The following is a 25,851-nucleotide window of genomic DNA, read 5'->3' on the forward strand; positions in this document are numbered from 1 at the left end:
CGGGGAGGGGCGGGGCGAAGCCGGTTCTCCAACAAGCCCGGTGATTGGTGGGTGGAGAGGCGTGGGGCGGGGCGACGCCAGCTCCCCTAGGAGCTCGGAGGTTGGTGGGCGGGACGGTGGAGGGGCGGGGCGACGCCGGCACTCCGGAAGAGGCCGGGGATTGGTGGGCGGGGCGGCGGGGGCGGCGGGAGGCGGTTCCGCGCCGGGGGCGTGACTGGGCACGTGGTACGGAACCGGCGCTGCTGCAGCTGAGGGGGTAAGCGGTCTGGACGGGCCGGGCCGGGCGGTCCTCGGAGGGGGCGGATGGGTCGCGCCTCGGCGTGTGGGAGCAGGGACCGAGGTCCCCGGGGGAGTGGTGGCCGGGAGCCCCGGCTTGGAGAGGCCTGGCCCACCGCCTGGTGCGCGTGGCCAGTAGGGACCGGGAGAGAGGGTACCGCGGTTAAAGGAAGGCCCTCGCGGGGACCCGGCGCGCTGCGGGCGGCGGGCAAGACGCGCAGAAGACCGCTCAGTCACTTCCTCCTGACGAGGCCCCCAAAAAACTCAAGGCTCTCTTTCTCCCCTGGAGCCTTTAGGTCGATGTTGCTGGCCGGCCGGGGCCCGGGGTCAGGGGTCCTTAGGGTCAGACTTTCAGGCGGGTGTGAGGCGGTCGGCTCAGTCTTGCTCTCGGCTTCAATTTCCCCATGTGCCAACTGGGGGTGGTCCTGTCCTCGGGCGGCCCCCCGCGGCATGGGCGGGGTCCCGGACGGTCATCCTCGTGCTGACCTGGTGTCACGAGCTGGAGAACATGAGAGACAAGGACTGGGACACATGTAGGTGTTGCCGGGTGGTTCCAGCTGCCACTAGCTTCATTGTTTAAGTGATGGCACTCCCCGGGAAAGTTAGAGATCCGGGCATTTATTCTGAAAGCATAATATTTTCTCTTGTTCACTCCCACACAGCGCTTTTACCTTCACAAGTGGGGTTCAGCAGGGCATGTCAAAGGGGTCCCATCTTTAATGGTTTCCGGTCTGGATGGGGAAGAGGGGCAGGTTGGGACAGGAGCTCCTAGAACTGTGAGCGGGAGCGAGAAAATGGCCCTGGCCTGACCTCCTTTGACCAGATTGGGAATTCAGAGAAGCATTTGCTTTTCAGGCAGCCCTGGTGACTTGGCATGGAGAGCTGAACAATCTGATCTCTGTTCCGTCTTGGGTAAAAGTGCGACTTAGGCAGATGTATCTCTGCCTTAGCTGGAAGGTGGTTGTTCATTTTGACCGCAAAGAATATTAGTGAGAAGATCCCACAGTGAGCTTGGGGTTTCTGGTATTTCATAACCAGGAACCCAAATGAAAAGCACCCAGTGTAGCATATGGTCCTAGATAGCTTCCCAGTTTACATGATTGGTGACAGATAGATGGGAATTTCACTTGTTTATGCTCATGAAATGCCTCTCCAGCATTTGTGGACTGACTTGTGTTTCAGATCAAAGCCTCAGGGGCAGCAGTCTTAGGTGGCTGGGAGGTGTGTAAATATTTTATGCGCTGAGAACTACGTAGCTGGAGCTGGCCGTTCTGAAATCATAGAAATCATACAGCACAGCTGGGGCATCTTTCTGTTTGCTAAGCAGCCGCCAGGCCTCATGTCACGGTATAGAGTCACTGCCGTGTTTAGCAATCACTTTGGAACCGTCTACCAAGAAAAAACTACTCTTCGACTGCAGTGTGTCAGTACACAGGCATTTAGAACTACCTGGATGTGACAGGACCTCGTCACTACTGCTGCATTTCTGAGATATGTGGTGTGACTTGTGATGCTTCTGGCCAGTCTTGCCACTTGATGGAATTTGAAATGTCAGTTGAGGGAAGGAGAGGGAACCGATTTTGAAAGTCCCCAAACCAGAATCCTTTTGTTCCCTGCTCATTCCCACCTTTAGACGGCTGGTCAAGTGAGTTCCTTTCCCCTGTATGTGTTTGCGTGGCAGAGCAGGATGTGTTGGGTCTCACACATGAGAAGCTGGGTGTTGGAAAATGCACTCTGGAGGGGGGCTGAGTTCCATGGACGTTTCTTCATCAGGCCCGTGTGGAGGTTTCACATGTTGCCTTTGACCGTTTCTGGGCTCAGATTATCAACTTTTTAAATCGGACTTTCTTTGCCTTGGGTTTTGATTGTTGTGTTGTGGCTTTGTGACAGTAACAGACAGGATGTGACACTTCTGCTGCAGTCTTTGGAGTGATTATTTTGTCTGTTGGTGGTAGTAAGTGGGCAGTTCAGTGCGTGCGTTAGAAAAATCTTAAGTGCTGATAAATCAGTGTTACTGGCAGCTGCCTACTTTTAATTTTCATCAGATTGTCTTCAACTCAGGCCCTTCCTTCAGTTAACTATCTTTTCTGGCCCACAATCTTGTGCACACGTTCCTTCTGAGAAAGGAACTTGGAGATCACCCCGGGCCTCTCACTGCTTGTGTGTGTGCACTGCAATCACTTCCTGGAGGCCTCGTGATGGCTGCGAGGGTGGAGTAGAACTTTATTGCCTCTTCGACCAGTGCCGTCCTGGCCCACTGCTCAGTCAGACCCGTCTACAGGCAGGACGGACAGGTTGTGCTTCCTTCCAGGAACCTGTAAGGCCCACGATTCGGTTGAAAGATGTCGGCCCTCACTACCCTGTTTAAGTATGTTGATGAAAATCAGGATCGCTACATTAAGGTAAGAGAATATTTATTGCAGTTAACGTTAAAATTAGGTTTAATCCAGTGGGGCTCAGAGAAACTGTCAAGAAGCAAATATAAGCTATGCCTTTTATTTATTTCCTTATTTATTTTGGTTTGTTTATTGAGGGAGAGAGAGAGCAAGCATGAGTAGGGGAGGGACAGAGAGAGGGAGAGAGAATCCCAAGCAGGCTCTGCACTGACAGCAAAGAGCCCGCCTGACATGGGGCTCGAGCTCATGAGCCACGAGATCATGAGCTGAGCTGAAATCAAGAGTCGGATGCTTAACTGACTGAGCCCCCCAGGCACCCCGGAGCCATGCCATTTATATCAAGTATTAAAAATATTATGTAGACACAGGTGCCTGGGGGGCTCAGTCAGTTACGTGTCCAACTTCAGTTCAGGTCATGATCTCGCAGTTTGTGTGTTCGAACCCTGTGTCGGGCTGACAGCTCCCAGCCTGGAGCCTGCTTCAGATTCTGTGTCTCCCTCTCTGTCTGCCCCTCCCCTGCTTATGCTCTGTCTCTCAAAAATAAATGTTAAAAAAAAATTTTTTTTTTTAAATTTTGTGTAGACAGAGTGAGACAAATACTGTGTGATCTCACATATATGTGGAATCTTAAAAAGTAGAATGTGGAGAAACAAAGTGGAATGGTGGTTGCTGGGAGTTGGGGGGGGGGCGGGAATGGGGAGATACCAGTCAAAGGGATCAGGCTTCCAGTTATGAGATAAGTGGTTCCAGGGACTGAATGTACAGCAGGGTGACTGTAGTTAATAATACTGTGTTCTGTACTGAAAATTTGCTGGGAGCTTCCAGAGTTCTTGACACACACACACACACACACACACACACACACAAATGGTAACCTAAAATGTAGTATTTAGAGGTCTTCTCCTCTACCTTCTCATCACAGTATGCAAGTTACCCTTTAGTGTTTGACAGAAAGTCTTTATATATATATGTTCGTAGAAGTAGAAGAGCTCATCCGACATTTTTGTTTAATCTCTGCATGCAAATTCTTGTAGTAGATACAGACTAAAGAACTTTAACTTTTTTTTTTGCATTTAGTCTGTTTTAAATGATTCAGTAATGTTATAAGTTCATCTGTTTCTTGACATGAATTTAAAGAATTGTGCTTTAAAGTTATTCTTGGAAGACACATTTCAGATGAAATCTGTGGTTCTCATTCTAAAAATTATACTTTAAAGAATTTGGCCGTTGTCAGCGTGGATAATAAGCTGACCTGGACTGTGAAGATGTTGTTTCTGTATGTTTCAGCTTTAATTTTGTTAGACTCGGACATAAACTTACTTATGGAACTTTGTGCATTTTACATTCATCTCATGCTTAATGGTTAAAAATACACATTCTGACATTTTTCTGCTATTAAGCTGTAGTTCGTGAAACAATACAGTTTTTAAAAATCTTAAACAAAAAAACCAGTGAGGTAGCTCTTCTCTTTTACATGTAGCCGTCACGTTTAAATGGAGTGGCCACAGGTAGGAAGTCAACTTGGCGTCCTCGAAACCTGGCAAAATCACGACTACCTTTCTTCCTTAAGGGGCACCTTTTCACAGTCCCTTTTTGCTGATCGTCCCCAAACAGAAACTCGCGGAATGGGTGGCCATCCAGAGTGTATCTGCGTGGCCCGAGAAGAGAGGTGAAATCAGGCGGATGCTGGAGGTCGCTGCGGCGGACATCAAGCAGCTGGGGGGCTCTGTGGAACTGGCAGATATTGGGAAACAGAAGGTAAGGGACCGGCACCTGGGAGTTACAGAACCCTGGGGAGCAGGTCTGCCTGAGGGGTTGGTAGGACTCAGCACATTCTGAAGCCATCTTGCTTCAGGTAATCTGCTTGTCTTTAAAACAAACGGGAAAGGCCCGATTTGGGTACTAAACTGTGTGATTCCCTCAGTTGGACTGGGGCAAAGCTTTTGTAACACTCGGCATTTCTCTCCAGGTGGCAGAGCTGTTGAGGTTACTTAGAAATACATTAATGTAATGGCCACTCTTAGAAGACAGTGGGGACCCCCCCCCCCCCCCCCGCAGCAGAAAGCAGCCTCCATTCAAACCACGCAGTCACATGCTACCCACGTAGGTGTAGAAGTAACGAAGCTTCCCGCTCACCACACTGTGTCCCCTGGCATCCCAGGGGGTAGAAATGGCACTTTTTTAATGACTCGGTTCCTGAAAACGAGCACCTTTGTGTGGGGGCTGGGGGCCCGGCTGCATTTTTGTCAGGATTCTGACAGATGAAATCGGTTCGTTTTCTTCCTAACTTGAACAAACAGTCTTACTTTTTAGTTTCAGGTGATTTCAAGTCCCATGGTAATGCCATATTTCATAAGTTTGTTATATTCTTTTTTTTTTTATTTTTTTTTTTTACATTTTATTTTTGCTTTTTTTTTTACATTTATTTATTTTTAATAGACATAGAGAGACAGAGCACAAGTGGGGGAGGGGCAGAGAGAGAAGGAGACATAGAATCTGAAGCAGGCTCCAGGCTCCAAGCTGTCAGCACAGAGCCCGACGCGGGGCTCGAACTCACCAGCCGTGAGATGATGACCCGAGCCAAAGTCAGATGCCTAACAGACTGAGCCACCCAGGCGCCCCAACATTTTATTTATTTTTGAGAGAGAGAGACAGACAGAGCACAAGTGGGGGAGGGGCAGAGAGAGAGAGGGAGACACAGAATCCGAAGCAGGCCCCAGGCTCCGAACTGTCAGCACAGAGCCTGATGCGGGGCTCTAACCCGTGAACCGTGAGATCATGACCTGAGCTGAAGTCAGTTGCGTAACCAACTGAGCCACCCAGGTGCCCCAAAGACGAAGGCTGCATTGGCCGGGAATCGAACCTGGGCTTCCCGCGTGGCAGGCAAGAATTCTACCACTGAACCACCAATGCCCCGTTGTCATATTCTTTTATATTGCACAGTGTGACAGGGTTGGCTTTTCTCGGTTCTCTTGCTTGATGATCTTAAGTGTCTGGTGGTATCATAATCTCGGGGTTTTGTGTGGACATTCAGCCCCGTCCGGTCTTTTCACAAATGGAAGAACCCAGAGGCCCAGATGGGCTGTGTCTCTTCAGGGAACCCGCAGTCAGGTCATGACAAAGGAGATTCACACGTGGGCCTCCTGATTCCCAGTCCAGTATCGTATCTTTGAGATTTCTTTTGACAACAGATGTAATAGTTGATTTAAGATACACTGCATCTTCCCAGCACTTTTCCCCACTTGTGAGAGGATAAATCAAGTTTCTTTGTGTTATTTTCTTTTAGAAGCATAATTGACCGCTCCCTTACCTTTTTTCCCAACATGTTAAAAAAAAATCTAGGTGGTGAATACTTTGTCAGGGTTGTTTCATTACAATAGATTGATTCTATTTAATGTTGGTGTTACAGCGCATTCCTAAAGAAAGGGTGTCCACAAAACACAAATGACTGCTACGCTCTTGAATTACATAAGACCTGTTTTTATCAAGGAACTGACAGATTGCACCACTGTTAGAAAAGTTCTCCATAGATTCTGGGGGCTTCTCTCCCCATGAGTCCACTGGGCAGCAGCGTTCTGTTTCTTAGGAAGCCAGGAGGCTTGGGGCGGGTCTGAAGGCGGAGTTGGATGTCTTGCGTACGTACGTGCAGAAGCTGGAGCGTCCCCAGGCTTCTGGGGGAGAGGCGACGTTTGGAGGGAGCCCGGGTCCTAGTGCCGGACCTCAGAGCACGGGTCCCTGGCGGGTGAGGCTTGAGGGCGGGCACGGACGGTGGGAAGGGCCGACGTGGGGCTCTTTGGCATGGGGCTCGCTGCTGAGGCTGGCTCAGGCCATGTCACGTCGGGCCCGTCTGCTGCCTGGGCGGTAGGATGGGAAGGGTGCCTGGCCGGTAGCTGTGGGGGACCTGGTCACCGAGGGCCTGACCTCCCGACAGAAGTGCTCAGGAAATGGGACAGTCGTGGTCCCTGAGCAAGAAGTGGCATGAGGGAAGAAGTGAACAAAGTGCACAGCACGGCGTGCGACCCGCTGGGTGCCGGTGCGGTGAGCCTGAGGGCTGAGAGCTGGACCCACGTGGTGGCTGTGGGGCTGGGGCAGGAGTGGGGAGACACGTGCGGTCCTTGTCGAAGGCTTCTGCCCAGGCAGGTTCTCTGGTAGAGGATAACGTGGTATCCTCGTAAACCCTGGACTGTGTTTCTCAGCCAGACTTTATTCTTTCACGTTCTGGGAAGTTAGGGACATCCCGACAGAGTTTGCAACTTGCATCATGAATTTCGGTGTAAATTTATCTATGGGCCCAAATGGCATCCTTGAGAATGGTAAACTATTGAGCATTTCAGCTATACTGAGTAGAAATTTATTTAGAGAAAATTTGTCATTTGAAAGTCATTATTTTTCTGAGGCCAGCTGAGGGCCGGATGCAACTAGTGTCACACGTCACGTGTGACCAGGGTGGTGAGTCTGAGAAACGATTCTTTGCCTCTCAGGGCTGTGGCTGTCCTTCCGTACTGGTGCGTGAACCCGGCCCTGGGGGCGGTTCATGTGGGTAGGCGACCTTGGTTCCCAGGCTGCGCATGGGTACTGCAGGGTCGCCAAGAGTTACGAGTTGAGAGTTGAGTATTTATGAGCGGGGTGCACTGGAAAGACAAAAAGACAAATCGTGCAAGAATTCCAGCAGCCTGGCATGGTCCCCAAGGGACGTGTCCACTTAGTGCCGTGACTGATACCCTGTCCCCCGTTCTTGCGAGGCTGTGGGACACCGATTAGGCTTGGGAGGAAGCGGAGAGGGGGCTCCAGCTCCCACTGCCCGCGTTAATATGACTTGCTGTGAATTCCGTTCCCTTCTGTCCTGGTCTGCATCCTTTCCCGTGCATAACTGTGACCCACGTGCGGAATTTCAAACCTGTCCCCTGCTTGAAGATGGTAGTAGTTTTCATCCTTATTTTGGAAAATAATGAGCAAAATTGTATCCCAAGCATGGCCTTCATAATATGTTTTGTCAATATAGACGTTTAAAAAAGTCAGCTTTGAAAAATTCACCAAACTCCCTGCGGTTGGTAAACATTATGCGGCCTAAGTGCTGTGGATTATGGGAAAGGAATTTGTTGTTAACTGATGCAGTTGAACAATGTGTTCTTAAACTCTATAATGAAGGTTGATAAGAACAGGTAAAAATTCTCACGGTACTTTAGTGGTATCTCCCATAAGCACCGAATTTTTGAAACAATGGCTGTTCTCTGTTGCTTCCTTCTCGTCTCTTAGCTCCCTGATGGGTCCGAGATACCACTTCCTCCCATTCTACTCGGCAAGCTGGGCTCCGACCCCCGGAAGAAAACCGTGTGTATTTATGGACATCTGGACGTGCAGCCGGCAGCCCTCGAGGACGGCTGGGATAGCGAACCCTTCACCCTGGTGGAACGCGACGGTGAGGGACGCTTTCCTCTAGCAGGGGAAGGGGAAGCATCTGGAGAAGCCTCTCTACTCTCTTGCCTCAGAAAGTAACTTGTTTTCTTTCCAGAGCAAGTCGTGTTCACATCACCTAGCAATTGGGTTCTGGAAGTTCCACACATGTGCACCAGTCATTGAAACATCAGAAAGCTTACCTGTCCTCGTGGAGAGGAGTATTTGTAGCCTGGGGTCTGTCGGACTTCTTCCCTTGCTGATATTTTCTCAGAAAACGCGTTCTGAATTCAGGCTTGCAGCCCTCAAAAACCTGCAGTCTGATACCTAACCCGGCATGCGGCTGCTTCCCGGGTGTGTTTCAGCAGCTGTGCGCCGGGACAGTAGGGAAGCACTGGTCTCTGCCCAAGCCCTGCCTCCCGTGGCAAGGGACATAACAGTCACTCAGTGATAGTCAGTGGCTGCCGCCCCGGCCACGTGCCCACAGGCACTTGACCGTCTTTACCGAGGACCCACCTCAGGCCGGCCTCTTTCTTCCTGTCCCTGTCCGGTATAAAGGTTGTTCGTGCACTCATTCCTGAGCTTCCCTGTCTCCATACTTGGCCATCTCTGGCCAGAGGAAAAAGCCCTTTCGTTTGTACCTGGCCCCCTGGGGCAAAGTCCAGACCGTCTTTCATCAGAGCCCTTCTCACTGGATGCGTTAAGTTTCCGTTCAGACCTTTCCCCGGCTCAGCGTCAGCCGTGTTCATTACTGTGCACACTTGAGGAACCTTTTCACTTAGAGCAGCACCTCTGAGGAGACCCAGTTCCGCACGGCCGTCGCTCTCGCGGTGCAGTTGTGACTTGCTGTTCGGCTTCCCTCGAGCGTCAGACCCACACGTCTGCGGGCCGTTCCGCTTGCCACTGTCCGGAACACAATTCCGTGTCTTTGCTCTCCGGCCTGCCCTTCCCCCTTGTTCCCTCTGTCACCGTCTCCCCCGCCACACGCACCGGAAACCTGGCCAGTCCCCCCCCTGCTCGCGCACGCCCCGGTGCCTGCTGGGCCTTCTCCCCGGCCACCGCTCTTCCCCTGTTGCACGCTCTCCCGTGGCTTGTTGACATTGTGGGTCCTGCCCCCCTCTTCTTCCTGCCACGTGATGACCGCAGCGTGATGTGTCTGTCCCGACACCTCTCCGGAGACTCCGTGGCTCTTCGGCCTCCCCCCCGCCCCCCCCCCCCCCCCCCCCCCGTCTGCCCCTCATGGCTCCTCACCTGCGCCACGGGAACACCTGCTTGTGCATCGGCGCTGGCGTGTGAGGCCTCCCACTCGGCCTGTCCCCGGTTCTGACACACAGAGCGGCGCCCTCGGCGGAGTCCCGGGCGTGGGTGAAGCTGCACCAGCTCCTCACCTTGCGGTCAGCTGGTGGTGACCTGTGTCGCCTCGTCGGGGCCGGGGCCTGGAGGGAGGGAGCACGGCGCCTCCGTGCACCTCTGTCCAGCGCATTCTGGCTCGTCGGAGTGATGCAGTCAGTGCTTGTCGCGGGAACAAGGATGCTTTTCAGGAGGGCTCTGCGGCTGTTGCGAAAAGCCGGTTTAGTTGATAAAAAGAAATTCCCAGGGTGGTGATGGCTTGAAGCCTCACGCCGCTTCGGGGTGGTCACGTTGAACGTGTCCAACATTAAAAGCAAGCCGAGGATGAGGAAGTCAGAGAACTGACTGCTCACCACAGACCAGGCCAGAGAGGGGCTGAGCCTCAGCCCGCCCTCGCTGGACTGCCGTCCTTCCTCTGTCCTGGTCTCCCTGTGCCGAGCTCTACACCGTGTGACAGGGGCAGGAGGAGGGTCTGAGCTTGATTCCCCAGTGTCCGTGGTGGCAGGCAGTGCCCAGCCCAGCCACCTCCCTCTGTAAGGGGTCCCAGGAGCGAGTGTGCAGTGGGGGGGGTGGGGGGTGGGGAGGGTGGGTCCTGTGACTGATTTCACGGAGGAGAGGCAATACTGTGTCCTCTGGTTTTCCAAGTGATGGCCTGGAGAAGTGAAGAGTAAACACGTTCCTTCCTTTACCAAATGAGGTTGAGGGAGACAGCTCTCTCTCGATGACGGTGCACCATGGGTCCTACATATGACCACTTCGCCTACCCTTACTGCTGCCCGGTGGTCGTGGAAGTAGATTTTAAGTAGCTGGCCGGCTGGTAGTGACCTCCTGGGGCTGGGCCCGCAGTCCACGCCCCGGGTCAGGAGGAACGTGAGCGCTAACTGCTGTGTCTGCGGAAGAAGGGGAGGGGAGCGTGGGGGCGTCCACGTGGCTTGCTCTTAGATCATAGCGAATCCTAATCTAATTTCGGATGGAGACGTGGGGCTCTTGATAGAACGAAAACAGGGCGCCTGGTTTGAAGAGGGGCTGCGTGTGGCGCGCGAAGATGGTATCGGATGAGCTCCAGAAACGCACTTTCTTTTCTATTTCATTGTGATCGTAACCGAATTTGCTGATTGCTGTTCTAGGCAAATTGTATGGGAGAGGCGCAACCGATGATAAGGGGCCGGTGGCCGGCTGGCTGAATGCCCTGGAAGCCTTCCAGAAAACGAATCAGGTACTTGAGCCATGTCTCACTGGCTCCGTCAGAGCGGTACAAAGCAGGGCTGTCTGTTTCTAGAACCGCCTGTGAAGATCAAAGGTCACCGGGATCGGAGAAAGCAAGGTTCCCCGAGACCGTATTAGCAGTTGGATCAGATTTAAGATTATAATTGTTTTCCAGCTTTAGGAATTGTTAATGGTTTTACAGTTGTTCAGAGGTCATACTCCTGATGACTCGGCAGGAATCCAGCCAGCACCTGAACTTTGAGTTTTCAGCTGTAGGTTCCATCTCTGAGAGGGCTCACCGACGGGCCGTGACTTGGGCTCCGTGGTCGTGGGCAACCCCTGTCTCTCTCAGGGTGGTTTTTATCTTCCTGAGAAATTTTTAGCTTTTGAAATATATTCCCTTAACTGTGAAATACCTTCTCCTTGTCTAAAGTTTAGAAAAGTAGAGAGGAAAAAGGTCCTAGAATCTCAGCTGTCCGAAGTTTTTTGTTTTGTTACTTTTTGATCTTTTCAGCTATTTTTAACCTAATCTCCATCAGTGTGTATAGAGCGTTCTTGCGGCTTGGTCTATCCCGTGTCCTGATAAAACGAGAATAATGAGACAAGCATTTTTGTCAGAGGGTACAGTGGTAGATCTGGGAAGGGTCTGGGACTCCCCGGTCCCAGGTGTCATTTTGCACAGGAGGGAGCTGAGGCCCAGAGCCTCGGACTGGCTGGGCTTGGGGACTGGAAAGGCTCTCCTTCCTCCGGGGTCCTTCGGGATCTGGGGGTGACCGCGGGGAGCGTGGCCGTGTGTGGCCGCCGGAGCAGCGCCACTTAACAGTCGTTCCACCTGCCAACGTCCCAGGAAAGATTTCACTTGAGAGACAGAAGCAGGGGAAGCGAGGTAGCTGGCGCCGAGTGCTGTTTGGGGGCAGTTCTGAACCAGGACTCCACGGATTTGCATCCACGTGGGGCTCTGCCTTTTGTAGCCTGTGGGACCTTTGGCAGGTCACGTCACTCGGATGCCGCTTCATTTTCCCATCTGTGGAAGGGCCGCCTTCCTCACTGCACAGCTCTGGGGAGACCTGGAAAACCGGAGAGCAGGCGTCAGGGAGGCCACGTCTTACGGTTACCGTCCGCTCTTCGGGGAAAGGGCCTGTCAGCGTGTGGAGAGTGGGGGTCCTAGTGCAGAGCACCTGTGAATGGGAACAGCGCGTGGGTGGTGACTGGTGACTGACGCCGTGGAGACTGGTTTTCTATGTGTCACAGCCTGTGTTGTAGAGAGAGCAGCTCAGGCTTCCCTGGAGACGCCTGATTCACGCTGGGTGAGCACAGACGTCCCCGGGAATAGGAAGTGTGGTCGCACTGTGGCATCCTTGGAAGGAGTCCTCCGGGTGGGGGTGGCTGGGTCCATGCTTGTCCCCCGACGGCCCGGCACCTGAGGGCGGAGGGTGGCTGCAGGGCACACACAGCCTGCCCGAGTGGTGGGTCTGGGGGAAGTTGAGTATTTGAGATTTGTGATTTCAAAGCGTTCGGTGGCTTCGGCCTTTTGTGTCTAAGAAGAAACAGCGCCTGAGAGCTGAATGCCTCCTAGTGCTCGTTTTCCCGTCCACAGGAGATCCCGGTCAACGTCCGATTCTGTCTAGAGGGCATGGAGGAGTCGGGCTCGGAAGGCCTGGATGAGCTGATATTTTCGCGGAAGGACACATTCTTTAAAGACGTGGACTACGTGTGCATTTCTGACAACTACTGGCTGGGAAAGAAGAAGCCGTGCATCACATACGGTCTCAGGGGCATTTGCTACTTTTTCATTGAGGTATCGTGTAGAGCTCTACGTGTTTGTGGTGTTTCCTCCCAACCCGTAGGCCCCCTTGCCCTTGCGTAGCCCCCGGTAAGTGGGTCCCAGGAAGGGAGCCATGCGCGTGATGGAGGAGCACAGAGCCTTCTCGGCGTCTGGTCGTTAACGTGACGCGACTTGGCGCTTCTCCGGGCGCGGACGGCACTCAGAAGTCAGTTTCACCCAGCTTGCAGCTAGGGGGTGTTTGCAGGATCGCCTCGGAGCGGTCGAGGAAAGATAACTGGTAGGTCGTTTAGGAAGATTGGCTCGTGCAGAGCATTTTAGAAAGACTTTGAAAAGTCAAGATGTCCCCTCAGGCCCTGCCTGGAACGGAGGTCTTGAGGGAACTGGGTCGTTTCACTAGACTTCGAAGCCGCCGAGGCCGCCGGGCGCAGGGGCGGGGCGGGCAGGCCCGGGCGGCTGAGCCCGGGTCCCATCGGCGGATGAGGTGCCTGGCACGCGGGGTGAACCGGTTCCCGTGAGGGAGCGTTTTGTGGGCCGAAGATGCCAGAGCGGCCGTCACCGCTGCCCTGAGCGCTTGGTCTCCCCAGACTGCTCCCCGGGCGGCCGGAGCAAGAACCCTCTGGCCGACAGCCAGATGCTCCCACCTCATCGCTTTACAGGTGTGGAGGCGCGGGCCTGGCGAGGCCTGAAACCTGCCCCTGCCCGCACGTTAGTGGGGGGGCGGGGGGGCGGGGGTGCGGCGGGCGGGGTCTGGTCCCGGGTCCTCAGGCTCAAGGTCCTTGCCGCTGCCGTTCGTGTTGCTGTTCCCTTTCAGCAGAAAGGCGCGGGGTCCCCGCGAAGCCTCGGGAGAGGGCTCTGGGTGCTCAGGGAGCCGGCCGGCGGCGCTCCCCCCACCCGTGGCCGACGTGGCCCGGAGCGCCGTCTTGTCCCGCTGCCGGAGGGTTGTCATTTGGGAAATGCCTTGCTTTGCCCCTGGCGGGAGCAGATCGCAGTCCTGAAAACTGTCGGGTCTCGTGACTGTCGCGTGCTGAGGATGAGCTCCCACCGAGCCGCAAGTGGAGGGGTCTCTTGTGTCCGTGCAGGTGGAGTGCAGCGACAAAGACCTGCATTCTGGCGTGTACGGAGGCTCGGTGCACGAGGCCATGACGGATCTCATCTTGCTGATGGGTGAGCACGGTTCCCGCCACTCCCTGCGGACGTGGGAGAGAAGTTGGAGGGGCCTTGTTTCCAGGCTGTCCCCAGCATTTGGGGCTTGTCACCACCCTTTATGGTCCACTCTCCTCTCTTTCCCTCTTGCTCCCTCCCGCTGCTCCCTGTTCCTTTAAAAGATGGACACGCTTCATTTCTGCCCCTGTCTCCCTTGACCCCCTCGAGTGTTGCCTGCCTGGCCCCTGAGACCCGACTGGGGCAGACCCTGGCTTCGCCAGGCCCTGTGGGAGCCGTCCCTTAGGATCACTTGACCATCCTTCCGCTGGACACGGCTGTGTTTCCCGCCCCTCGGAGGGCACCCCCTCAGCGTGTTTTGTATCTTAGCGGCCCAGCAAGGGCTCCTGTGCGCTCAGCTCTGTGGGAGCGGGGCCCAGCCCAGTCCTGGTGTCCTGCCAGTTTGAGGCTGGATGTGGCTTTGCCTCACCCATGATTCGGTTAAGTTCTGTCTCCTTCCCTGTCAGCCTCTCCTTCCTGGGACTAGAGTCTACTCTGTTCTACTTGTCTTCCTCCTCCTTTTTTATATACAATTTTTTTTAAGTTTTTAAATTTATTTTGAGAGGGAGAGACAGTGTGAGCAGGGGAGGGGCAGAGGAGAGGGGGAGAGAGGGAGAATCTTAAGCAGGTTCTGAGCTGTCAGCGCAGAGCCTAACGTGGGGCTCGAACTCACAAACCATGAGATCAGACCTGAGCTGAAGCCCAGAGTCAGACGTTCACCCGCCTGAGCCCCCCAGGCGCCCCTGCTTGTCTTCCTCCTTAGCTTGGGAGCAGCTAGTTTCTTGTGTAACATGTATTAAAAAAGAAATGTTGGCTAGCGTAGTGGCTTTTACAGGGAGCCTGCTGGAGGCAGTCTGCTCCGTGTGTATCCTGGTCTGTGACTGTGGACACGTCACCTGCCCTTCGGCGTCTCGGTGTCCTTGTGTTAAAATGGGAAGGTGATGCTGCTCACCTCACTGGGTTGTTGAGCTATTTAAACTATCGATGATCACACGTGCCTAGATGGTGCTTGAGCGCTCCCTCATACGTGCCCGGAAGACGGTCCTCCTCGGCCCGTGGCTGGGCGGACAGGCTCCCGCGGCGAGCACCGCCCTGTGGGAGCTGCCTGCCTGCCTGCCGAGCGCTCCTCCTCTGTGTGCCCTTCCAGGCTCTCTGATGGACAAGAAGGGAAAGATCCTCATCCCAGGCATCAGTGAGGCGGTGGCCCCCGTGACCGAGGAGGAGCTGGCACTCTACGACAAGATCGACTTTGACCTGGACGAGTACACCAGGGACGTGGGGGCAGAGACTCTGCTGCACGGGTGCAAGGTGCTGCCCCCAACCCCCCGCCGCCTCAGCCCATCCGTCCACAAGGCCTCCCGACATGCCCTGCCCAGGGGACCCCGGTGGGAAGGAGCCCGAGGTGCTGGCAAAGACCTGGACAGGTCCTTGTGTCCTGGAGCCCTCGGTTGGTGCAGATGCTGGAAAGCGGCACATTTTCGGGCTTGGAATTAGGAGGTTTTTAAAAAAGTCACACGATGGCTTTTGACGACTTAGGAGCTAGAGAATGTGCAGGGAGAACACATAGTGGCAGGGCTTTTGCCTTATTTGCATTTGTCGGATAATTTTTACCTCTGGGCCCGGGGATGACCCAAGGCATACCTGATAGCCGGGTGCCATGGTGGAAACCGTTTGCACAGAATGGTCACTTAACTCTTAGGAGAAAACCGTGTTACCATATTTCTTCTTAGTCGGGGTACGTCTGATTTAGCCAACGTGAGTTGGACTGCAGCAACAGACCCCGGGTTGCACGAGGAGTGTGGCCAGGCTCAGCCCATGAGTTTCACCTCTCCAGGAGACAGATGGGCGAGGGAGCGTCAAAGGGTGTGGAGGCCACTCTGAGGTCTGCAGCGCGGTGCGCCTGGGAGGGGTGAGGCCCGAGGGGTGAGCGGCAGAGCAGGGCACGGGCGAGGCAAGCTGTCTGGGGGGAGGGCTGACCAGAGGAGGACGGAGAAGGCCGGGCGAGCAGGCCTGTGATGTGCTGAGGAGCTCACGTGCTCTCCGGGAAGATGACGGACGCGGTGGTTTTGGGCAGAGGGACGGGCTGATCAGACCTCACTTGAGGGCAGACCGTGGCAGAGGCTCTACGGGTTTGGAGCTGGGGCCGTGGGGTGGGGAGACCAGTCGTGCTGCTGCAGGGGGGAGCCTGCAGCTGGTGTCGTGGGGACGGGAGGGGCGCAGAGGCACCTTGGGCACAGGCACCCCAGAGTCAGTGGGTCGGAGCGGAGGCGGGGCAGCTGGCGGTTGGGTCCTGAGGCCAGGGGACATTAGTCTGGGGGGGGGGGGGGGTGGTGAGCCTGGAAAAGTGGGGCTCTGAGCAGATTTCTGTTTCCTCCTGCCGCCTTCCGGTTAGTGTGTGTTTACGGAAGCGGTTTCCCTTAGGGCCAGGTATCACCTGGTCACAAACAGGAAGTCCACGCATTAGGTGGCTGTCACTGAGGAGCCCCGGGGACCCTGTCAGGTTCCTCTCTGCCAGGTGCTTGTTCAGGTGGCTGCGTGTCTGTGGTACCTGTCATACGTTTGGGAGATGGGGGCTGCTTTGTGCCAGTCCCCTTGGCAGAGGGACGATGTTTGTCTGTGGTCACTGGGCCCAGGAGACAGTGGACGGTCCTGGCTTTGCTCTCCAGTAGGAACCACAGCCGCATTCTGTGCCCTGTGGGCCCAGGGCCTCAGGGCTCACAGGTGGCCTGCGTCGTGCTGCCCTCCTCCTCCCGGTTCCTGATGCTTCTGATGTCTGTGGGACTACGGCTTACCCCTGAATTCTGCGGGGCTGGCGGGAACCCCGTGGCTCTTCTAGTCTGCGGCAGCACAGAGCCACAAGGAGGCATGGGGATGGCACCCTCGAGGCCGTTCAGAGTGGCACAGTCCCCTTGTGCTGTGTCACAGCGGGTACCAGAGCGCACTGGGGCGGGCTCACCCGTCAGCCCTCTAGGGTCTGTACCTCCCGCCTGTGATCGTGCCCACCCCAGGCTGGCCGGTGACTACGGGCGACTTCCAGATGACATTGGCGTTTCCTTCGTAAGTAGGCAGTGCTGTCACCTGCCCCACTTTGCTGTTTTTGCAGAAAGACATCCTGATGCACAGATGGCGGTACCCGTCCCTCTCCCTCCACGGGATTGAAGGCGCCTTTTCTGGGTCGGGGGCCAAGACTGTGATCCCTAGGAAAGTGGTGGGCAAGTTCTCCATCAGGCTCGTGCCGAACATGACTCCTGAAGTTGTGAGCGAGCAGGCATGTGAGGGAGCTGGGACGCCGGGAGGGGGGCTTCTGCCTCCGTGGACACTCTGGGGGTAAAGATTCCCAGTAGGGCGCTGAGCAGCTAAAGATACAAACTCCAGACCCACACTTCCTGCTTCTTGACTCTTGCCAGCTCTGTAATTACTGAATAAGCAGTTCAGAAACTGATGAAAGATTAAAGGCCATATAAAAAGCATCACATGTGACCTTTGTCACTGCTGAGGCATGCTAAAACCTGACCTCTGACCTCATCCTAAGGCTTCAGATCCGATGCCGACTGGGCCGAGTATGTTGGGTGAGGGATCCGCAGGAGCTGTGTCTGGGCTGTGGTGAGGAGCGGAAGGGCAAGATTCTGGAAGGGGAGAATTCCAGAGGGGGGCAGATTTGGGGAGTAGCGGCCCCACCTCATCCAGGAAGATTTCCTGCAGGTAATCTGTAGGAGGACTGAGGACTCCTCAGGACTGAGGACTGAGATTGCCATCGGGTGTTCCGCGGTCTCCACTTTTGGTCTAGATGTGATTATTATCATAAAGCAAACCAAGAGACTTCCTAAAGCCTTGATTTAAGTGTTATCATGTGGGAACATCTATGTAAAGGGTGAATTGCTTGAAATTAAAGCTTACCTTTTACCTTCAAATGGCTGGGTTTTGTTTCTTGATAAAATCCATTTTTTGCTATCACAGTTATGCTCAGCATTTAGCAGCAGAAAATGAGACCCACTGAGGCTCTTCGTAGACTAGTAGAGTCTACAGACTCTAGCACTGTAGACGTGTGCTAGGCTTATGTAGCCTAGCTGTGGACCTCTGTAGGCTTGTCATCGGCCCATCGTAGATTCACTGTAGACCACTGTAGAGTAAATCTCTAGCACCGGGTCAGACGCCAGGCTAATAATACGTTGTGTCTCTCACTTGTGGTTCAGGTTACGAGCTACCTGACGAAGAAATTTGCTGAACTGCACAGCCCCAACAAGTTCAAGGTGTACATGGGCCACGGTGGGAAACCCTGGGTGTCGGACTTCAATCACCCTCATTACATGGCTGGGAGAAGAGCCCTGAAAACAGGTCAGACTTCTCTCTGGGGACGAAAGTAAGGGCCCCGAGGGGAGGCCGTGTGTGGGCGGGGCCCTGCCACCAGCCCACCTTGAGAGCGGGGCTGCCGGCTGCAGGCCGCACACAGGGTCCGGACCCTGCATCTGCGGTGGGCGCCCAGCCTCACCATCTCTCCTTCTGTTCTCCCCCAGTGTTTGGTGTCGAGCCGGACTTGACCAGGGAAGGTGGCAGTATTCCTGTGACTTTGACCTTTCAGGAAGCCACAGGGAAGAATGTTATGCTGCTGCCTGTGGGCTCAGCCGATGATGGCGCCCACTCCCAGAACGAGAAACTCAACAGGTGAGGCTCTGGGTCCTCGTCCTGAATCTGGGTTCGTGTCCTCATGGCTGCCTCCTCGCTCCCCGCCTCCTCCTGTCCTGTAGCAGAGCGGGAGGGGGCGGTTTCCGTGGCCCCCCGCCTGCAGGGGAGTGAATGCTTTGGGGGAGAGGCCGGGGGGGGGGGGGGGGGCGGGTTGCTCCTGGAGGTGGTGGGTCTTCCCCAGGAGGCTCAGCCAGTGGTGTGTGTTGATCTCAGGACTTCATCTCTGGCTCCTAAAGAACCTCCGCCCTTTTCCTGTTTGGAAAATCCCAGTGTCGTTGCCGGCTGTGCTCCTGAGCCCCTTTTATGTGTTCCTGGCTTATGCAGACGTGCCGGGGGCTCTTTTAGCCAACAGGGATGGAAGGTGGTCTCTGGGTTAGCGGCAGTGAGGAGCGCTCCAGGCAGGGATGACCCGTGGGCATTTCGGGGTAACGGGGGTGGGCTAGTCAGGGGCGAAAACAGAGGCGAGACCCTGCTCGGAGGGCAGAAGGAGGGGCCAGAGACCTGGGTGTCAGGGCACAAGTTGGAAGCCTCTTATCCAACACACAAAAGGAGGGGCTGTGATCAAAGTAAGGCTTTTCTTATCAAGTCCTGGGTGAGGCCCCCTATACTCTGTGAGGCTGGGCCAGGACTGGTCCCTAGAGGAGCGGTTGGACTGGACCCTGCACTTGAGAACCAGGTTCTAGAGGCCAGCGGAACTAAAAACCAGGGCAGGACGGTGGGCGTCCCAGAAAATGCCGTGTGCACGCCTGGACCTCTGGACACCAGCCGACACGATGGCTTGTTCTTCTCCGTTAGGCTTAACTACATAGAAGGAACCAAGATGCTGGCTGCGTACCTGTATGAGGTGTCTCAGCTGGAGAAGTGAGACGGCCCGTCTTCCCCGGAGCACTGCCGGAAGAGTCCCACCCTCTGCCCCCGCCCCGTGCTCTCTTCTGATCGCTCAGGAGAGCAAAGCCCATCTCTCTCCTTTCCCTCTTGTCAGTAACAGACTGGATGACAGCTGAGTTCTCAGAGGTGGTCAGCGTGAGGGGCTCTGGAAAATAGTCAAGATCTGAAAGCACACGTTCTGTGGGAGGTTCTGGTTGGCATCCAGTTGGGCTGAACAGAGGTCTGGGTGCTTTCTGTCCCATCTCTGCTTCCTGACTCAGGCTCGTGCACACTCAGGATATTAATCGGGGGGCCACCCTTTCCGATCCCTCGCTGTTGTGCGGTTCTGTCCTTTCTCGAGACCTTAAACCGTGACTAGTGTTTCCTGTCTTCTCTTCATTATGATTCCTCAAAACCTAAGCCTAAGTGGAAGGATTCGTTGTTCTCAGTATGTGCTGCTAAATAAAAAGTAAAAACGAAGCGTCTGGGAGAGTCCCTGCCCCTGCCCTCACTCGCAGAGCACGCCGTCCTGTGCAGGGGGTGTGGGTGGCTATGTGGGCTCATGGTGGGGGGAGGGGCTCCTCGCCCACCCACACGAGGACAGCGGACTGGTGACACCAGATGTGGTTCGTTGAGCCCCGCGGCCTCTCTCACCCTCACTCCTTGGGTTCTCCTCCACAGAGCCCTCGGGTCCGGGCCCCCCCCACCCCCCTGTTCATCTTCTCCCGGCCCACCCATAGCCCTCTGCGAGGCTTGTCCGAGGACAGCCTCTGAGGCCACTCACTCACCGTGAACACTTGTGCGGCTCGGCCCTCTGAGCCACCTCGCTCCGGGCCTTTGCGCTTTAGCTCTGGTTTCTAGTCGGGGGGTAGAGCCCCATGTGGTGCGGAGGGGATGGCGTTCATCAGTGAGCATTCCAGAAGTTGTTCTGCATCTGGGGAGGCCTCTGAACTGCAGAAATCCAAAGCTTGTCCGTACTGTCTTACTCCACCAACAAAAACACAACCGCCTGGCTGGTCTCCCATAGAAAAAGCTAGCACTTACAGGGCCCCATCCTTGACCCGGAAGGCCACGAGCTGAGAGGAGCTCCTCAGACCTGAACCTGAAGGGACTGGAGCGTCTCCGCGTCACGGAGGGAAGGTCAAGTTCAGTCTGCCCGTTCCTTGCGGTAACAGTGTCAGGAGAAGATGACAGACGTGTCAGAATCCTTACCACGTGTATTAGTGAGGACATAGGCCGGGCAACTGGGACCAGAGGCTTCGCCACGACGACCGTGTCCACGTTTGTCCTCGTAAGGTCTGCGCGGGTAGGCCGGGCTGCTGGCAGCTCTTCTGTCATTGGGGGCCCGCTTCCCGCGGCTCTGTCCCGTCACCGCCCCTGGTGGCTGCTCCGGTGCCCCCCGCACTTCAGCCTGGGCTTTCAGGCACAATCCAGAGTTCGCCCGTGTTCCTTCCACGTGCCTCTGACTCTCGGGAGGGGTCACGTGGCCACTTGTAACTGCACCAGGGCCGGGAAATGTGCCTGCTGAAATTCCCGTCACTCCGTAGGCGTGCCATCACATTTGTCCCAAGGAAATCAGAAAAATAGACTGCGTGGCATCAGATAGAGGAAGGATCCGTGGGGCACACTTTGTTAACTCAGTTCTCTGAGGGGACTTTAACATCTGCATCAGTCCCTGCGGCTTCAGGGAGCCTGCTGTGTGGGCATCAGGAAGCAAGCCTCATCCAACGTTGTTCACGCCTTCCTTTCTTTTCCTTTGCACCGTTTCCCATCAACACGTGACTGTGGGCCGACTCGGACAGTCAGTGGAGCCTGGTACCGTCCGTGACCAGGTTCACAGTCAGCATCATAAATCACCTGCATCTAGGAGAACCTGTCAATCTGTCGTAAGACAACAGCCCCTATATGGAGTGATGCATAGAAAGATGGTTTGCAGAATTCCACTGACCTGTGTTTGAAATGGCCTTGGTGGACAGGCTGCTTCAATGTGCAGCTTGAACAGTTATTTAGTAAGAAGAGAAGTTCCTTGGAGTAACAGATGCTCATGGCCAAAGCCTGCTTGAAAGGGAACAGTGTGGACGTTGAGCCAGATGTGTGGTGCAGATGGTCCTGTGGCCCCAACCGTGCGTGGGGAGAGATCAGGGACCAACCTTGGCCAGGACAACCCTTGGAGATTTGGATTCACGGTCTGGTGTGTTTGGAAAGATCTCTCAGGGCGCCTGGGTGGCTCAGTCCGCTAAGCGTCCGACTTCGACTCAGGTCATGATCTCACGGTCTGTGAATGTGAGCCCCATATCAGGCTCTGTGCTGACAGCTCAGAGCCTGGAGCCGCTTTGGATTCTGTGTCTCCCTTTCTCTTTGCCCCTCCCTTGCTCATGCTCTGTCTCTCTCTCTCAAAAATAAATAAACATTAAAAAAATAAAAAGAAAGATCTCTTGAGGTGGTTTGGAGACATAGCCTGTTAGCGGTTGTATTGTGTCCCCCTGCAAAATTCTTACAGTGGAGTCCTAATTCCCATTACCTCAGAACTTGACCTTATTAGGAAATAGGGTCTTCGCAGATGCAATTATGACAATGCCATACTGGAGTAGGCGGGCCCTAATCCCATGGGACTGATGACCTTATGAAAGAGGGACATTTGGACACAGACACGCACACAGGGAGAAGGGCATGTGCAGGTAAGGGCAGAGATTGGGTGATGTGTTTGCAAGATGAGGAACACCAGCCACCAGCAAGGAGCAGAAGCTGAGAGGCCGGGAAGATTTTCTCCCTTCCAGCCCTTAGAAGGAACCGACTGTGCCCACACCTTGATCTTGGACTCCCAACCTCTGGAACTGGGGGAGAACAGGTTTCTCTTGTTGCATCCACCGGCCTATGGAACCTCCTTGTGGCAGCCCGAGCAGGCTACCTCGGGGCCCGCGATGCTGGTCTAGCTCATATGTAACATTCCTCCTGGGGGCCTGTGATGACAGAGCAGGGGCTCCCATACCTGCCCAACGTCGTAGGATGTGTTCCCTGCCTCTGTGTCAGCTCTGCTGGCCTTGGGCACACGCACTTGCTCCCGCTCACAGGTCAGCCCCTCCACACGTACGCGGTGAAGCACCTGTTTTGTCACGCTGCCTGAGCTGCCCTGATGGCCTTCAGGAACGTCAGATGACTTCCGGGCCCCTACTTCATCCCTTTATCTGTGCGCATGAGATGTCTTGTTCCTTCCTCTGCCTTCGGATTGAATGAATATCTCTGAAGCATCTTTGTTTTCCAAATGTGAATCGGTCCACTATGCCAGCCTTGTCTTTTATGGGGGTGGCGGTGGGAGCACAGCCAGGCAGTTTGCAGAGAGATCGCTAGTTTGGGCAGCTGAGGGCCTTGAGGAGACCTTCTCTTCCCCTTTCCTTTGAGGTCCAGGGGAATTTCTAGAGGCTGCGGACAGAGTCTAGGGGACAGGGTGCCGGACTGCGTTTGTCTAAGGAGAGCGTGTGCCGTGCCGGTGTGCCAGGTGGGCAGGGCAGATGCCCGGGTGGCCCTTGAGATGAGCCACTTCAGGTGTGCTAGACGCTCATCGTCTCCACCTGACGGGGGTGAGATCTGCAGGATTTTCCAGTAGTTTCTGCAGTGCCTGGAATGCAGTTGTGCTGCGTGAGTGGTGGAGTCGGGTGTGGACTTGAGGCCCCCACGGCTGCTCCGGGCAGGCGAGCCAGGACATACGACAGCGTGCTTGTCCATATTCGCTTTTTCTTCCACAAAAACCAATATTTGTAATAAAACCACAGAGCAGAACTTCTGTTGAATGCAGAAAGCAAGGTACAACTTCGAGGGAGGATGTGGATAATCCTCACCAAACCCTGACATTTGGTGACATCTGGTGACATTTCTCACCAAACCCTGAACTCTCCCGCACCCCACCAACATTCGTGTGCATAGTTCTGGGGCGGAGGCCCAGGAATCTGCATTTCAGGTGGTAATTCAGTGATTTTTGGTATATTCACAGATATGTGCAAATATCACCACAGCTGATTTTAGGATATTTTCATGACCTCATAAAAGAAATCCTGTACCCTTGTCAATCTCTTCCTATTCCCCAGTGCCCACCTCCAGCCCCAAGGAACCCTTCATCTATTCACATCTCTTCTAGGGCTCCCTGTGGTGCAGGCAGTCAGCTACTTAACAAGAAGCATTTCTAAGGAAAGAAAAGTTAATGATTAGGACAAACTCCAGACTCTGTTTTTTAGTCTAGAGGGAGATCAGTTGAGATTTTTCTGGATGTTGGGTTTGTTGCATCTTTAGATGGTGGAGTGGGTGTGGGTCTAGTGAATTCCTGCCTTGTGGTTGGTGTGACCGGTGATGGCCTTGGGTGTTCTGGTGAAGTTCCTGAGTGGCCCACCCGGCAGCAGACAAGAAAAGCTGTCCGTACATGAACCGGTGTAGTGATTTCTCTGAAGTTTGTATCAAGTTGTCCAGCTTCAGTTTCTAGGGCGTTGGGAAGAAAGGGAAGTTTTCCTTTTTAGCAATTCCAAGTCAGAAGGGTGGGAGAAAATTGGAAACATTAGTTTGGAGAGTTGTCGCCAGCTATTGGAGGAAACTGAAAAATTCAGGACCCAGCCTAGTTTATAGGTGGATAACAGAACCTCAAAGACAATGACTGGGTCTAGGATCTGATAATGAATGTGTTGCAGTTCTGTACTGAAACACAATATTCTCTCTACAGTCACCCCCATTTCGGTCAAATGTGATCACAGTAGGATTAATGTGTTTGTAAAATGAGTCTAGTCCCATTACACCTGGCCGGATAATTTACGTAAGTGCAACAAGAATACTGACTGGTCACATAGGCTCTTTTTAAGTCTGCTTTACCGGAACTTTCAATGAAGAATCTCAGATTAGACTTTTGAAGTCTCTCTATACCGGGAAGCTAAGCCAAGGACTTGTCATCATTCTTTGCCTGTAATACCAACAGATCTGGGTGAATTCCTCTCTTCTGTGGTCCCCAATATATATTCTTATTAATTAATTTTTTTATTGAATTATAATTAACATACGGTGTTATTTTCAGGTCTACAACATAGTGATTCCCCGGTTCTAGACGTTACTCGTTGCTCATCGTAAGTGTGGTCACCAGACAACGTTATCGCGGTAATATTGGCTATATTCCCTATGCTGTACTTTTTCAACTCTGTCACTTACTTATTTTGTGCCTGGAAGTTTTTACCTCTTAATCCTCTTTATTTCACCCATCCCCTCCCAGCCTCTGGCAGCCACAAGTTCTCTGATTTTTAAGACTCTGTTTGTTTGTGCCTTTGTTTTACTTTTTAGATCCCACATGTAAGTGAAATCACATGGCACTCATATCTTAAGTTTCCTAAAATCTGCCAGAAAATATCCCTCCTTACTTACATGTACTTACATGTAAGGTTGGAAACCCTGTAAGCAAGGTACCAGGCTGGTTTTGGGGGGGCTTTATTGGTTAGATAAAGTCGACTTTAGTTCCTTAAAAGTGGTCATATCTGATTCTATATGCATATTATTCTCCAGTATGACATTCCAGTCAAGGCTTTGGTAATCAATGTTTTAAATTATATTTTCTTATAAGGACAATGCATTACTATTTAACATATGAGTTAGCATATATATATGTATTATATAGAAATATTATATACATTGCATATGTGTGTGTGTGTGTGTGTGTGTGTATACAATTAAATTATATTGCCATGGAAATAAGAACACTCAATAAGAGTTTACAGATTCCAGAGGGATCAGGCAGGGAGAAAAGCATAAATGTTTTAATTCCTGTTTACAAAGATAATTTATCAGATTACTCTAAGTTATAGATAGCTTAAGAAGAGAAAAAAGGGGGCACCTGGGTGGCTCAGTCAGTTAAGCATTCAGCTTTGGCTCAGGTCACGATCTCACGGTTCGTGAGTTTGAGCCCCCAGGTTGGGCTCTGTGCTGACAGCTCAGAGCCTGGAGCCTGCTTCGGATTCTATGTTTCCTTCTCAGTCTGCCCCTCCCCTGCTCATGCTCTGTCTCTCTGTCTCAAAAATAAATAAAACATTAAAAAAAAACTTTTTTTAAGGAGAAAAAAAGGGCTTCCTTAAATCTTAAAGGAGCCAGTGATATTTCAAACAAAAAGTTTAAAAAATGACTATCATCATCATCGGTTTGTTCAGACCCATGTAGTTAACTTTTTGTTTTGCTTGATTCTGGGTTAGAGGTTTTGTGACCCCATCAGCCTTCTCTTATTCTGGAAATCCTTGCGCAATCACGTGGCAGGGTCTCAGGGCTCGAGGGACGCCACTGTGGAGTGTCCTTGCTACGGCAGATCACAGGTGTTCTGGGAGAAGGATCAGAGACAGCAACTTGTCTGAGGATGACAGAGACTTAAAAATGACCATGGGTAAACATGTGTTGAAAGCTCATTTTAAAATGAGTGAATTGACAAGGAAATTTGGTTATTTCTGAGGCACACAGCATTTTAAAGTAAACGTTGGAGGGGCTCCTGGGTAGCTCAGTCCATTAAGCCTCCTATCTCATGGTTCATGAGATTGAGCCCCGCATCAGGCTTTGCACTGACAGTGTGGAGCCTGCTTGGGATTCTCTTTCTCCCTCTCTCCCTGCTCCTCGCCTACTTGTTTTCTATCTCTCTCTCAAATCGATAAGCATGAAAAAAAAAAAGTAAACATTGGTATTATGATG

At 53.5% G+C, this 25,851-nt stretch overlaps 1 protein-coding gene, 1 long non-coding RNA gene and 1 other non-coding gene across 3 annotated transcripts; 1 reads left to right on the forward strand and 2 right to left on the reverse strand.

Moving 5' to 3' along the window:
- The first annotated feature begins 168 nt into the window (after positions 1 to 168).
- On the forward strand, positions 169 to 19,638 carry CNDP2 (carnosine dipeptidase 2). Its single transcript, XM_019423655.2, has 12 exons — positions 169 to 256; positions 2,588 to 2,678; positions 4,287 to 4,430; positions 7,929 to 8,091; positions 10,544 to 10,632; positions 12,220 to 12,420; positions 13,488 to 13,572; positions 14,756 to 14,916; positions 16,712 to 16,876; positions 17,802 to 17,943; positions 18,123 to 18,270; positions 19,087 to 19,638. Exons 2-12 carry the CDS (start codon positions 2,619 to 2,621, stop codon positions 19,154 to 19,156), a joined length of 1,428 nt encoding a protein of 475 aa, XP_019279200.1. The 5' UTR covers positions 169 to 256; positions 2,588 to 2,618; the 3' UTR covers positions 19,157 to 19,638.
- Positions 5,294 to 8,482, reverse strand: LOC109251778 (uncharacterized). The gene is made up of 2 exons (XR_002073699.2): positions 8,270 to 8,482; positions 5,294 to 7,303 (listed from the first exon to the last, which is right to left on the reverse strand). It is a non-coding gene; the product is annotated as an uncharacterized LOC109251778 (long non-coding RNA).
- Positions 5,515 to 5,585, reverse strand: TRNAG-GCC (transfer RNA glycine (anticodon GCC)). The gene has a single exon. It is a non-coding gene; the product is annotated as a tRNA-Gly (tRNA).
- Positions 19,639 to 25,851: the final 6,213 nt, after the last annotated feature.

This window comes from Panthera pardus, unplaced genomic scaffold (assembly GCF_024362965.1).
Source record: "Panthera pardus isolate Hobbes unplaced genomic scaffold, ASM2436296v1 HiC_scaffold_15, whole genome shotgun sequence".
NCBI lineage: Eukaryota > Metazoa > Chordata > Mammalia > Carnivora > Felidae > Panthera > Panthera pardus.